Here is a 13,410-nt window from a genome sequence, read left to right as displayed (position 1 = left end):
TCACGAAACGTTGGCATTCCAAGAATGGATCTAGACACGGAGAAAACCCGCGAAACACACAACAGTTATATAGAAAGCACCGTGGAAGTCTCAAGAATATTATTCGTCCACTTTTCGTCTTCTCTGATAAACAGGACTTCGCTTCTTTCTTGATGCCCACTTGAAAGGTGGCAGCACGATCCGGAAGGTGAAAGTCCCAGGATGAAGAGGGAAGGAGTGGTGGTGCACATATAGAGGGGCGGAGAGGGCGCGGCTTGTCCAGACGTTCTCTGTCCTGACGACGACGACGATGTCGCCGAAGTTGATATTTCTGCTGGGATCCTTGTGCCTACTCGTCGGTAAGTGCAATCTGTCAATAATCTTATAATTTAACCGTGCAAAAGTTCCTCGTGTTGCGATTCCGATGTCTATTTGAATGGTACCATTTAATCATCAAAGTTAGAGTTCAATTTTTTAATTTCAATTTATATAGTACATGTATATATGTCAAATTTAATGGCGCAAACTGCCCAACTGAAGTTGTGAGATATTAATCTTGTTGAAAAAAACATTAAGAGTTTGAATATCGCATGGAAAAGGAAATACCATCAGTAGATATTTAAAAATTGAAGCTATAGATAAGAGAGAATCTTTAAAATCAATGTTGGCAGAGTGCATTAAAAAAAAAAGAAAGAGAGAGAAATAAACCTACTTTGGAGAACCACTGTCGTTTTCCCCTCCCCCGTTGCCCTGACATTTTCAAGACTTTCTACTTCTACCGGAGTTCACCGACCCCTCCTTCGATTCGCGATCGCGAAGCGCACGATCGTGTCGTGAACCGATCGTGACATTTTCAATGATTAATCGAATTCACCTCCACTTTGTCCCCGTGCAAAATGTCACATTCAATTGAAGTCCGCCTTTGATCACATCGATTGATCTTAATTTTTATTACAATCCTTATGACTTTATCATCTACGGAAATAATTATAAGGATTTAAAAAGTTTGAGCTATTTAAAAAGTAGGATGACTCTTATACAAGAATATATACTTATTATTAAATTCTATAACATATTTTGTATATATAATTTCTAGAAAATTTAATAATTATTTAAACACGTCGTGATTGGCACGCGAAGATATAAATTGAATTTAATATAAAGTTAATTGTGTAACTCATATGCAATGCAAAACGCGAGCATTATTAATTAATAAATCATATTCTTCAGGGACACAGGTCAGAGCGCAAGATGAGGAAGGAGCCGACGGGATTGACGCAAACGCAGAGGAACTTTGCCAGGATAGGCCGGGCGACGAATACTTTCGCTTGAGCGTTGAAGGAGACTGTCGCGATGTCGTGAGGTAAGCCATATTATTCCACGAATACAGGATCGGATCTCACTTCAACGTTCCGAGCAGAATAATATTATATAAACCTCTCTCTCTACACTATTTCATACAGAAAATTAAAAATTTAGGCATCGGTTTCCAAGAACTTGGAGAACGTCGCGGCGAGCTGCCTCCGCGCGTTTTATATCATTATAATTATACCGCCTTATATAATGCATTTAATTTACAGCGGGTGAATGGAATCATGCGCAAGGTGAATCGGGTTTTAAATAAAAAAGCTAACTCGCTGACTCACTTCCGCCTGTATCTCGTCTTATATCACTGACTCTACCAGTCGCCAGGAAGCAGACTCAATCGCTGTACTTTCCCTGGATCACGCGCCGGTTCTAATCTCGCTAATATAATCCTAATGTGCTTACATTGACGCACACACATTTAAAAGAGCTTTGCTAATATGATCGTTAAAAGATGTAGGAAGCGAGATGTATATTACATTATATTTTCTAAGTGAAATTTTAGATAGACTTATAAGGATAAGACCTGGTTGCAACAGCGTTACTTTGACTTAAGCGAGACTTGAAACTCTCTCTGTCTCGTTTTAAAGTTGAACGAGAGACAGAGACAGAGAGAGTTTTAAGTCTCGCTTAAAATTAAAATAACGTTAATGTAATCGGGCCTAAATCAAATAAAGGAAAGAATCCTGCTTTTGGTCACAAGGTAGATTTTGGTACTTAATAATTCTTATGTAAAAATATACATTATTAAGCATCAAGGTCTGTTTTTGACCAAAAATAGGATTCTTTCCTTTATTTGATTTTTACATTTTTTGTTCAGCACCATGACAGAGAATGTAAGTCCCAAGGGCGTCCGGTTTTAACAGACTGTATAATAAATACATCCCGGAATCCAAATGATGATAAGTTATGGATGATAAAAACGTTAACGGTTTAGTCATTGATCTAGGATGTGACTGATCAGGAATGTCTCGATCAAGTTCCGATTTTCCAGGGCTCAAGGCGATCCGGTAGATGCAACTTCGAGACCAGTTTAACACTTCACTTGCCATTTGATATTTTTTATTGACACGAGTAACTTGCCTTTATCGTATTTCTAATGCAGCAATTATTGTTCCTTCATGTATTCAACGACTTTCATTCACGGGAGTATTATTAAAACATAAAATCATATTAACGGAACACAATAGAAGCGCATAAACGCTATATTGCTCGGTTATGTTACGTCACAACAATGGTTCACACATAATGCCAGTTTATAATATGTGCACTTATACTTGTTTATTATAAACATGTTGTTTTGTCTCTATTGTATTCCGTGCTTAATTATTTCGTGAAACAGAGCGAAATTCGAAATTATTCTGCGTTTTCGAAAGGCCATTATATGTGCGTTGGAAATAGAGTCCCTCAAGCAAATCTGGCCAGGTATTATTTCTTACAAATTGATTGACTTGAATCTGAGATTAATGATAGTAGAACCAATCGCAACTTTCCATTTAATAACATGGAAATTGAATAAAAATTTAAACAGAAATAAAAATAAAAATGGTAAAATTATATATCTAAGTCATAAAATTACAAAATTATAAAATTTACATATCTTTGACCGTATTTAACTATTATAAAATATATTTTAACCATTTTATTGCACACTTCTTTTCGCTCGCCATATTTGAGCATTGACATTGTTTGAAGTTGGTTAGACTTTTGCCCGAGGGACTCTAAAGGGAAAAGATTTTCGATATGAGAATGATCTTAGGTGCGACAAAGCCAGCGAGATTGGAGTAACCAGGCTGGCGACGGTGCGGTGCCCTACGGGTCTCGCGTTCGACATCGAGCGGCAAACCTGCGACTGGAAGACGAATGTGAAGAACTGTGATCAGCTCGAGAGTAAGCAAACGTCACGTCTTTTTCCTTAATTAGACTCACGCAGGCACCCTTTGTTTTCTGTCCCGGCTCCGGCAGGTGTACAAGGTCCGGCCTGAAGCAAATCACGTGTCCCAGCGGATTGGCCTTTGACTTGGACAAACAGACCTGCGACTGGAAGGGCAAAGTCACCAACTGTGACAAGCTCGAGAGTAAGTCGGAGAATCGGCGATGGCCAATCTTGCCGGTTAAATCGCCGATTCCCTCGTAGACTCGCAACGTAGCACGCACCATTCGCATCATTAGAACTAACGCATGATCGTCTTCACGCACCTTATGCAGTTCCCGATGCGTAGCGACCCTGAATGTCTCTGAATGTTCATCGGGAGATATTAAATGAAAAAGAAGTAGAGATATCATTAGAAGTCAAAGGACCTTGCATTAATCATATGAAAAAGGTTTCAGTCAAATTGTCTGAAACTGTGACATTTTTCTTAGCTTATGCTAGAGATGCTAATTAATAGTCTTTTCATAATTACAATAAAAAAATAGACAAATTTTGCTGTAGCATTATTTGAAAGTTGTTATTTTAACTTTAATCAGATAGAAAAATACTTTTATCTCCAGTATACAAGTTGTTTTTTACACTATGTAGGCATAGGCATTTATAAATATCTATATGTAATAATATCAAGCATATTAATGGAATAGCCAACGGCACAGATACATACATGCCTACCCTGCTTACACACATATGCATACACACACATATACACAAATTGTGCAACACTAAACTTCTCGATAATGAATACACGTATGATTATACAGAATGTCTCGTAAAGACTGTTTTCTCGTAAAAACAATGCTTAAAGTAAGATTCCTAAAATTATTTTGAAACAAAAATTCTAATACCAAAATGTAAAGACTACGATCATTTTTTTATAATTAGAAGCATCGATAATTTTATCTTTGCAAGTGTAATCTTTATATCAATATTTTAGAAAAAGACGATAATTAATTTCTTTTTTAATATTTTGCATAATATCACACCTAAATGTTAAAATTTTTGTCTTAAAATAAGATCTACTGGGAATCTACTTTATGATTGTTACGGTTTTTACGGGATACCTTATATATGTGTTTAATTATAATTATATATAAATGTTTATACAGTAAAAAAAACTGTGTATTACACACACACACACACACACACACACACACACACATGTATATAGATAAAGATATTTTTCAATACAAGTAGCATCCAAAACAATAAGTTTGAAGTGCTACAGCTGCCTATTTTTTTACGAAAAATTAATTTTAATCATAATTTATCTCTTAGTTACAAAATATAAGTATCAGTTAATTTGACTAAAATTTTTTTCCATATGATTAGTGCGAGGTCTTTTTCTCGAATCGTTTAAAAGTTTCCGTCATCGATCGCAATTTGTAGTTTCGGATAAGATCGTTGCCCAATTAACAAGCAAGAAGTCGCTTCTTTTAATCGGAATATTGCGCAATCGTTTCCATTACGTAAACGACGTGTCTCGAAAAAGCCAACTATGCGAAACTTTCCAACGACGCGCGATGCTATTAAACCGGAAAGCGTGCATTAACATGACGATGGGATTCGACGTGAGATTGATCGCGAGAGGGGAAACGAGGGAAGAGATTTGTACTTTCAGGCAGAGAGCGATTAACGATCGAAAATGCTCAGGTCCTGATACTTTCGAGAGATGTTTCTCACCAGACCACTTTCGTCTTGAGGCTCGCGGCGGATCTTGATCGGGACTGGTTTCGATTTTCAGCGAAAGTGCCACCTCAGCGGGGCCTTGTTCGATTCGAGTGAGATGAAAACACTTCAGAGACGCTATGGTCGTGAAAACATCGGGCCTCGCGAACGACTAACCCGGTTTCGAATCCTCAAAACTATCTCTCCTGTATTTTTTTCATGCAATTTCCATGACTCACTGCTCATACGACTAACAAAACTGCACTTTCCAACGGAGTTGGACGAAGAGATCAGTGTTGTCGATTCCGTTCTGGTTTAACTAATAGTTTTTCGACCTCGTTTCGATTATTTAAAGGATGGCTATTAAATATACATGTATCAATTAACTTTTCTTTTCTGATTTACAATCTCATTGAGAATTCCTTTTGCTAAAGAATCTCTCTTTTCACGGAAGGCAATTTTAGCTCATGCTAATTTCGCATTCGAGTTAAGTGAAGTTTAATGAGATATTTGATTCTTGCGGTTTCGTCCAATTTCGATCTTTTTACTGGACTTGCTGTCGGCTTAACGTCGGTATGTCGTCAAATCATTAACACTATGTTGCGTGCCAGTGTGCGCGCGGAAGACTATTAGGCTTCCGCGTTACGACACTATTCCCTCTTGTGAGCGGCGATAACTGGTAGCGAAATACTTATCCCGTGTACATATATTAGATATATCACGTTTAGTGACTGAGAGATACTTACTTTTGAGTGACAGCGTTCGAAGTCAATTACTGAGTAAGCGAATCTCATGCTAAGTGATTTCCGTTATGAAAGATCGCAGGAAGGAAAGCAACGTTTGCGCAAAAATGTTTGTGCAAAATCACGTATTGCAACTTGCCCACTGATAATCTTTCTACTTCAGAGATAATTGTAATTTTTGCACCGATGTTTCAAAATATAATTCCATTTAACGTTGAACGCACCGCTGCGTTCGATTCTCATTCCGTTGAATACGAACTTTGTGTTAGATAAATTAATTCTAATATTTCAAGTACGGCTATTAGACAAATACTAAAAAATTAAAATTAATGCACTAGCAAAACATAATTGAGATACATGTATATTTCGCATTATACGTTACCGTCGCTGATGAAATTTCAAATGTCACGATCTTTCTGCAGTACGAGTCAACATTGGCACGCAATGATTTTCTAACATTTAGTGCTCCCCCTTCTCTCCCTAATTCGCTCCAGGTACGAGGTTGCACGTATTCGTTCGCCGATCTTTCTCTCTACATCCAGATCGGTTTCGCTTCGACGGTCTGGCCTCCTTATAGGAGTACCTCCTCGGTTACTCGGTTACTCAGCCGTCTGACTGACTCGCTTTTACTACTGAAGTCTCAAAACGTTCAATCAATCCGATCATTAATCTCATTGAGAGAGACTTCTTCTTTCCCACAATTGTCAGACGACGGGAAATGGTAACGATGTTTTTTCACATTCATTTTCGTAATTTTAATCTGTCACAGCTGTCTCTCGGTAAACAGGATGTCGCATACTTTCTTTCGATTACAAATGGCAGCTAAGCTAAAAGGTGCAGGCATAAGAGTCGATTTCCAAACACGGAAGGTCTTGACAAATCGAATCTTCACGAATACAAAGAAATAACAAAAAGAGAATATGTTGTTCAACGTCTTCATCACGTTCATCAATTAATCCTGAAAATCGCGACATTGCCAAACATGCCAAGTTCCTCATGCTGCTTTTACACTCTAATTTAATTTTGCAACAGTTATTCTCGCTCCTCTACAATTTCACTCGCACTATCACATTTCCAAAACTCATATTTTTTTCACTTTCTCTCTTTCTTCTTGCCTCTCTCATTTTCTCATACACACGAATAACGGCTTGCGTGCATCGCTGCCAGTCGACGAGGCAGACAAATGCCGAGTCAAAGTTTATCTTTGGAGTTTCGCCATCGAGCGAAAGACAAATAGTCTTCCTGCGAGAACCGGTAAAGTGGTTGCAGGACGAGACGTATATAGTATGTATACCCTTTCATGAAGAATGAAATGGGAAGCTCTGAGCAGAATGTTGACTGACTGACAAATTGTGCATTTTGTAGTCAACGCAAATATAGAAAAAAACTACAGGGTGAAAATAAAAGAGGACGATAAATGAGACGAAAGCCATTCCGACGAAGGATTCAAATAAGAAAAAAACTCGGAGGGTAGTAGCGTAGGAACGAGTGCTGTTAATCCTGTATTACTCATGTAGTTTTTTTTTAACTTAATTGCTCGCGTGGAGTGTTTCTGACATCCCAATTCTATTTCAATTTCTATTGTTCTTGTCAATAATTTATAATTAAATAAAGATTGATAATATTCCATACATCCTTTTGAGATAAAGATAAATATAAATATTTTTTTAAATTGTAAAATACTTAGACGTCATATTTTATGTGAAGGATGTCTTCCGGACGTCTCGTGTATGTCTTTAGGACGTTCGAAGTATGAACAATTTATACTAAATATAATGAGTATAAATGACACTCATATTCGAATTTAAAGTAAGGGTATCCTAGACATCTCATGTGAATAATGAAGGTTAAAGCGTTCTCTTCTCCACAATAAAGATCCTATATTAGAATTTGACCGGGAACCATTTTATTAAAATCCTACGAGAGAGAGGGATATATAATTTCTGTATATATGTATATATATATATATATATATATATATATATATATAGTATATATACAGGGAGAAATTATACTATACATATATCGCACTTTAACTTATACTATCATTTTATATTTTAATTAAATTATAGAGTGAAACAGTGTAGGTAAAAGTGAGATAATACACATATATCAAGGATATACATATATATATATTATATATATATATTTTTTTATTATATATAATATATATATATATATTTTTTTTTTCTCTCTCGTAAGATTTTCAAAATCGCCAAACTCTGATATAAGATCTTTACTCCGGAAAAATTCCAAAAACTCAAAATCTTTGAGCTACCTGTATATACTACGCCATCGCGTGTTAAAAAAATATCTAAAGTAGAGATTTCATTTACTGCTCGCTAAGGTGACGAGATAAACTGCGGAAATTGGGCGGCACGAATTAATTCAGCACAATCTCCCTCAGCTTAACAGTTTTATTTTGCATCTCTGTATTCCAAGTCTACTATGTAGAACAGACCTGTCCAATTTGAGCTCCGAAGTTAAAATGCAAAGCCATCGACGTAAAAAAATTTAATGTAAGATTTTAGGAACTATAAAGTGTTGATAAGCGTCACTTAGGTCACATATTAATACTTTACAGTCCCTGAAATGTTATCCGCATTGAATTTTTTTGCGTCAATAGCTTTGCATTTTGGCTCCGGAGCTCAAATTGGACAGATCTGATGTAGAACAACACACGGCTCCTACGCTGCTGCGTGTAAATAAATGGGAAAAAGTGGCATTCGGGCCTTGATTACACCTGTATCTGGTCACGTGAATTACTTAGAGCACCAACAGCAGTGAGAATTTCATATAATGTTCAGTAGCTGGCCATAAAGTGCTTATTATGAGATCTTAATTGCCTTGATTGCACCACCAGTTCTAGTTCTTCACGTAAATTATGTAGAGCGCAATAATGATAACGATCTCATACAATAATCGGTAATCGACCATAAAATTACTACTACAAGATCTTTTATCTATTAATAACATTTATTAATTAACGAAGTTAACTTTAAATCGATTATTAATAAAAAGAATTTTCCGATTAAAAGTTCTAATTTACTGATTTATGATTAAAAAAATTAATTGATTTACGTTACAAATTGATTAAAAGCGCAATAAATATTTTCTCGTACTGGGCATTCTATGGCCTTTCTATCGATGGATTTCTACTCGATATCTCGAATGGTAGTCAATTAGCAGACGAGCGTTGCGCGGTCTAACGAAGATTGCATTTTGCAGAGCCGCGTAAGGTCCTGCCCATCCTTAAGACTGACGAACCCGTTTGCCCAGAGGGAAAATTGTCGTGCGGTAACGGCGAGTGCGTCGACAAGGAGCTTTTCTGTAATGGCAAACCTGACTGCAAGGACGAGTCCGACGAGAACGCTTGCAGTAAGTGTTGCAATGTATTACCGACTACGATCGCCTACCGATGTTAACATGAGCTGATCTCAGATTTGGATTATAATCTTGTGTAAAAATAGAAACGTCGGACATAATTATTAAAATATCAAAGTAGATGTATAAGAATGTCTTTGGTAACTTTAGTATCGAGAGCTTGATACGTATAGCTGAGAAAAAAAATATTTCATCAAATACGCAGAAGATGCCAGCCTATCACGATCACATATACAAAGTTAGATGTTTCAAATAATAAATAAATATATATATATATATATATATTCATTTTAAATGAATTTTATTTCAGATAAAATTGAGCACCGATAACTTTCAGACTTTCAACACAATTAATCTGAAATGCTATTCCCTCTAAATTTAAAAAATTGTAAAAACTTATATATATTTCAATATTTGGTAGCTACTACTAAACTCTTTTTCCAGTGGCTCTTTGAATTAATTCGATTTAAGTAAAGAAATTCCTTTAATATTTTTAAAATCAACATACGTGTTATTAAAAATATATTTAACTTATAGCCGTGGAAACCGATCCTAACCGCGCTCCAGATTGCGATCCCACACAATGCGTTCTACCTGACTGTTATTGCTCGGCCGATGGCACCCGTATACCCGGCAACATCGATCCCCAGCAAGTGCCGCAGATGATCACAATCACTTTCAACGGTGCTGTGAATGTGGACAATATCGATCTCTACGAGGAGGTCTTTAATGGGCAACGTCAGAACCCGAATGGCTGCCAGATTCGCGGTACATTCTTTGTTTCTCACAAGTACACCAACTATTCAGCGGTGCAAGATCTTCATCGACGCGGTCATGAGATCGCGGTATTTTCATTGACGCACAAGGAAGATCCGCAATATTGGAGCCAGGGTACGTACGACGACTGGCTGGCAGAGATGGCTGGTGCTAGACTAATCATCGAGCGTTTCGCCAACATTACCGATGGTTCCATCATTGGTGTGCGGGCCCCTTATCTTAGAGTCGGTGGTAACAAACAGTTCGAGATGATGGCTGATCAGTTCTTCGTATATGACGCCTCCATCACTGCGTCTTTGGGACGTGTGCCAATTTGGCCGTATACGTTGTACTTTAGAATGCCCCACAAGTGCAACGGCAACGGTGGCAACTGCCCGTCGAGGTCGCACCCAGTTTGGGAGATGGTGATGAACGAGCTGGACCGCAGAGATGATCCTACCTTCGATGAGTCTTTGCCAGGTTGTCACATGGTTGACTCCTGTTCCAACATCCAGACTGGCGAGCAGTTCGCTCGTCTACTCAGACACAACTTTAATAGGCATTTCAATAGCAACAGAGCGCCGCTCGGTTTGCATTTCCATGCCTCTTGGTTGAAGAGTAAGAAAGAATACAAGGATGAGCTAATCAAGTTCATCGAGGAAATGATCGCCAGGAGTGACGTATATTTCGTCACCATGGTTCAGGTGAGAGATTGAGCTTGTATTTTTTACAGAAAGAGAGAGAGAGAGAGAGAGAGAGAGAGAGAGAGAGAGAGAGCGGTTTTGCGGAAACATCTAAAAATTTAGATAAATACAAATCTAAAAATAATTTTATGGGATTATGAAAGTAATTATGTAAAGCTGATTATTAGAATATCAAAACTTTTTTTAGCATTGCTCATCATGCTTGAATTTCCTACATAATTATTTTGATGATCCAATAAAAAAAGTTATATTGAAAATTGGATAAAATAAGTTATTTCATATATCTAACGTGGCGAACAAAAATGTTATAAAGGTTCTCTATGAGCATAAGTCTTCGATACATTATAGCTCAAAAACCTATCATTAGATAATTCATTATTAGATAATTTATTTTTTAATTATTTCACCGGAACTTAGTTTTCCACTATTTTATAATATTATTTCATAATTATTAATTAGTGCAAGATCTATTCCACACGATACACTTTATCTGAGAAACGTCTTAGAACTTTCGAAAGTTTTTAGGATATTTCTTGGAGATCTGTGCTGTATAAGTTATTTTCAGATATCTTTATCTTCCTAAATTTTTAAATACTTCGCAAATTGTAATAATCATTAATATATTCATACATTAAAGAGTAAAAGTTTTAAATCTCGTTTATTCTCTAGGTAATTAAATGGATGCAGCAGCCCACTGAGCTCTCTGCGCTCAGAGATTTCCAAGACTGGAAGGAGACCTGTGACGAGAAGGGTTTGCCCTATTGCTCATTGCCCAACGCTTGCCCTCTAACGACCAGAGAGTTACCCGGAGAGACTCTTCGTCTCTTCACTTGCATGGAGTGCCCCAATAACTATCCATGGTTGTTGGACCCGACCGGCGACGGCTTCTCCGCGAGAAAGTGATCCATCATCCGCGAAACGAACGACGCGTCGACGCGTCAGCCGATCGCGCGATCGGATTATCAGAGATCGATCATTTTTCCGGCAAGTCCGAGAATCACGTCGAATAAGACGTGGTAATTGACCACGGCGAACCGATCGAAACGAGGACGCGACTCTGAAAGATACAAAGAAAGCAATCGGGCAATAGGCGCGTCGAAGAGCGAAATTTCGGATGAGATCCCGGAATCGTCTTATCATGATTAGAAAGTGTCACCTTGGCCGCTTAAAGATCGGGCTATAATACTAATGCTAATGTAGAGCGATGCACTTCTGCTTTCGCAAGGGGAAACGTACCGCGCCCGGTTTCTCTTCCGCGACTCGACTATAATTATTATTATTTATGTAAATTAAGATCGGTAAAACGCATATCGCCGCATACGGTCGCGAGGACTGATCGATTTCTCGTGGGGAAACGCCATCGCGTATGATCGCGGGGAAAAAGCTCGTCTCCTTTCTGCCCGCGTGAGGAGAGCGGCGAGTCTGCACATCTAGAGATGCGACTCTCGAAAATTGATGCTCGACGAAAACGAGACAATCCCGGAGACTTCCCACTTGTACATAATCACCGGATCCTTGCCCTCCCAATTCTCGTTGCTTTCTAGAGACACTTGTAGGCGGAACGATAACGAAGCCTCGCGGCCGATGAAGCGAAAGATGAAAAGTTGAAATATACCATCCCGTGCCTCTCTGAAAATGTACTCTGTAGAATTTAAGCGACGCGCGACATTCTAAGTATATAATTTTTAGTGTCCTTATAATATTTCCGAATAAAAACTATATGTACAAAAATAGCATGTATGTTACATATCAATTCCCGATACATAATATATTTCATAATATTTATAAAATAATAATAATTAATTAGATAATAGAGTTAATTAGATTTTTAAAAATCTTAATATAAAAAAGATTATAACTTTAAAGTTATAAGGAATCTAGAAATATATAGTTACAGTACAAATAATACAGTTACAAATAATTAGATAATATTGCACAAAATTTATAACTTTTACCTAATTCTATAATATCATATAATTCAATATTAATATATATCATTATTAAAATTTCACGAATTTAAATTTAATTAATTAGTATCAATTAAAATATCTATTACAATATTAAAATTTGTTTAGTCATATCATATAATATTTAATTCTGCAAGATTGAAAAAATTAATTCTGTGTTTTAAGGTATTAGTTTTATCTTTTGAGCCGCTTCTTTAATCGTCGTTATATTCTTGAGTGATATAATATTTAGCTTCGGGATATTCTTCCCCTTAGGGATAATCTTCCAAGTATTAAACTTCCTCACATCACGAGAATAAGATGTTACTTAAAAGGAGTCTTGTTAAAGACCTTGTTAAATTAGTTAAAAAGGTACTTAACATTATTTTCAAAAATTTGAAAAGTATATTGCTGCTATGAAATATTTAATTTAATTATTAAATTAAAATGATTATCGGTTTCTTATTTTATTCCTTTTTAAAAATTATTTTGTACCTTTTTGTTATTAAAACTATTCTAAAATACGTAGTACTATTAATTAGCATCTTTTAAGTAATGCTATTTTTATTTAAAGAAATATATTTTTAGTGTTATTTGTACTTTTAAATTTTTCCAGGCACTTATTACTTTATTGTGATTTCTTTTTATATCTTATAATTCAGTATTTTATTCCTTGTCTTACTACATACAAAAAGAATGTACATTTAAAAATAGGAGCACATATTTATAATGAATACATGTCTCTATAAAAGGCAAAATGTAAAAGATACATTTTGCAAATCACTTTTTAGTTAAAGCATTTTAAAAATTTTACGCGCATGCACGATACCAGAGAGAAACCTAAGAAAGGCCATGGCGGCCTTTTACCATTGAAATCGCCCGTACTATCACCAGTACATCCATTTTCAGTTTGGGAACTACATGTTACATACATT

The 13,410-nt window shown here is 36.5% G+C and overlaps 1 protein-coding gene across 2 annotated transcripts; it reads left to right on the top strand.

Annotated features, from left to right (window-relative positions):
• Positions 1-211: 211 nt before the first annotated feature.
• Positions 212-12,260, top strand: verm (LDLa and CE4_CDA_like_1 domain-containing protein vermiform). Of its 2 annotated transcripts, none has more exons than XM_011052331.2 (6): positions 212-338; positions 1,210-1,342; positions 3,310-3,422; positions 8,914-9,063; positions 9,607-10,529; positions 11,199-12,260. In XM_011052331.2, exons 1-6 carry the CDS (start codon positions 290-292, stop codon positions 11,430-11,432), a joined length of 1,602 nt encoding a protein of 533 aa, XP_011050633.1. In that variant the 5' UTR covers positions 212-289; the 3' UTR covers positions 11,433-12,260. The 2 variants fall into 2 exon arrangements, with proteins under 2 accessions (XP_011050633.1, XP_011050632.1); XM_011052330.2 differs by lacking the exon at positions 3,310-3,422 and adding an exon at positions 3,104-3,234.
• Positions 12,261-13,410: the final 1,150 nt, after the last annotated feature.

The sequence above is a fragment of the Acromyrmex echinatior genome, chromosome 1 (genome assembly GCF_024713525.1).
Source record: "Acromyrmex echinatior isolate Ae372 chromosome 1, ASM2471352v2, whole genome shotgun sequence".
NCBI classification, from domain to species: Eukaryota; Metazoa; Arthropoda; class Insecta; order Hymenoptera; family Formicidae; genus Acromyrmex; species Acromyrmex echinatior.
Note: the sequence above shows the minus strand (reverse complement) of the source record. Positions and strands in the feature narration are given on the sequence as shown.